The following is a 1,983-nucleotide window of genomic DNA, read 5'->3' on the forward strand; positions in this document are numbered from 1 at the left end:
TTAGGCTTTTTTGGGCAAACAGAGAGAGAATAAGTTGTTGAGTCCATCATTGTGAATACAGCACTCTCATGCCCAGTGACATTTATAACTCTAAGTACAGATAACAGAATAAAGTCCTAAAAACAACTTATTATTGAGTTTCCCTTAGAGACAAGTATGACCAAAGGACCTGATGACAATCAGACTTACATCAAAGTAGATGGGATGAACACTTGAGTATGTACATGTGTTCAAGTAAGCTATGTCCAAATAAGGAATTAATGTTTTCAAATGATTCAGAGCATTACCTGAGAATTTCCTTCTTCATCAACAAACACTAAATATGCAAATAGTAAACAAAGAGGTCAAGTCTTTCTGATTGGCCCACACATTGGAGGCCCATGGCATAAAAAGCCCTGACTGGAAGATCTTGCTTCACTGTTGAAAACTCACCTGTGAACACAGTAACACCCTCCACACCTGATACCATGACCCTCTCCTGCTGCCCACCTTGCTATCAGCCTAGCTGCTGCAAGACCATCTACTGCTGGACTACCTGCTGCCCACCCTGCTGCCCTGATTCCGGCTGCCCCGAATCCATCTGCTGCCTGCCTTGCTGTCCTCCAAGTTGCAGCACACCCTGCTGTCAGTCCAGCAACAGCAGCAACAAAACTGTCAGCACTTGCTCCCAGCCCTCCAACCCACCAACCTGCTGTGTGCCCACCTGCTGCCAGCCATGCTGCCAACCCTGTTACTTAAAGATCAGCTGTCAGCCACCTTGCTGTGAAACCAGCTGCTGCAAGACTACCAGTAGCCAATCAAATAGTGTGAGCATTGGTTGCAGCACACCCTGCTGCCAGCCCTGCTGCCCTGATTCCGGCTGCCCTGAGTCCATCTGCTGCCAGCCATGCTGTCCTCCAAGTTGCAGCACACCCTGCTGCCAGTCCAGCAACAGCAGCAACAAAACTGTCAGCACTTGCTCAGAGGCCTCCAACCCACCAACCTGCTGTGAAAGCACCTGCTGCAAGACCAGCAGTTCCAAGCCAACTGGTGTGAGCATCTGCTGCAGCACACCTTGTTGCCAGCCCTGCTGCTATGTGCCCACCTGCTGCCAACCCTGCTCCTTAAAAATCAGCTGTCAACCACCTTGCTGTGAAACCAGCTGCTGCAAGACTACCACTAGCAAATCAAACTAGTGTGAGCATTGGTTGCAGCACACCCTGCTGCCAGCCCTGCTGCTGTGTGCCCACCTGCTGCCAGCCATGCTTCTTCCAGCTGTGCTGCCAACCAACTTGCTGTGAAACCAGCAGCTGCAAGACCACCTCTTTCAAATAATTGAAATTGAATATCCAATGATCACTATCTTCCTAGATCCTCCAACCTCAGTGCCCATAAACCAAGAGTCTACTCCCTCCATTTCTTACTGACTTTTATAAACAATATTTGGATGAAATCACATATACCAATGAATTTTCCGTCATATTTTCTTTCTCCATTTGCTTGCCAGTCGGCATCTAAGTTTCACACACACCTTATCAATTGATCCTGGTATAAACATAAATATGGGAGTGTCACATCATATGAGGATTCTGATAACATCAGTGCCATTTGCTCGAAAACAGCTGAATACAAGATTGTCCTAGTGAATGAAATAAAGCAAACTCAAAAGACAAACTATCAACCATGTGCTCTCATTTGTAAATCCAAGATTTTACATAGACACTTCAAATCCTATAGATTGTGAGAAAGAGAGTGACTACTCATAGGAGAGCTGTGGAAGAGCAAATATCGTCAAAGAACATGAGTATATGATATACTTGAAGGGACTTTAAGATTCCCTCACTACATTCAATATATGGGAACAATTAAAAATTAAAATTAAAATAATAAAAGATTCTGATGTCATTAACTTGAGCAAATATCCTGAGACATGCCTGCTGAGTCATAAAGTAGCTTTTATTTATTTTTGTGGAGTCTTTGTAATGTTCAGCACACCTGCTATTC

The 1,983-nt window shown here is 44.8% G+C and overlaps 1 protein-coding gene across 1 annotated transcript; it reads left to right on the forward strand.

Annotated features, from left to right (window-relative positions):
• The first annotated feature begins 467 nt into the window (after window positions 1-467).
• LOC121141215 (keratin-associated protein 9-2-like) lies at window positions 468-1,318 on the forward strand. The gene is given in 3 exon segments (XM_040748057.1): window positions 468-1,166; window positions 1,168-1,218; window positions 1,220-1,318. Coding segments are annotated over 3 exon segments (849 nt in total).
• Window positions 1,319-1,983: the final 665 nt, after the last annotated feature.

Source organism: Mesocricetus auratus, unplaced genomic scaffold (genome assembly GCF_017639785.1).
Source record: "Mesocricetus auratus isolate SY011 unplaced genomic scaffold, BCM_Maur_2.0 Super-Scaffold_100007, whole genome shotgun sequence".
Taxonomy (NCBI): Eukaryota; Metazoa; Chordata; class Mammalia; order Rodentia; family Cricetidae; genus Mesocricetus; species Mesocricetus auratus.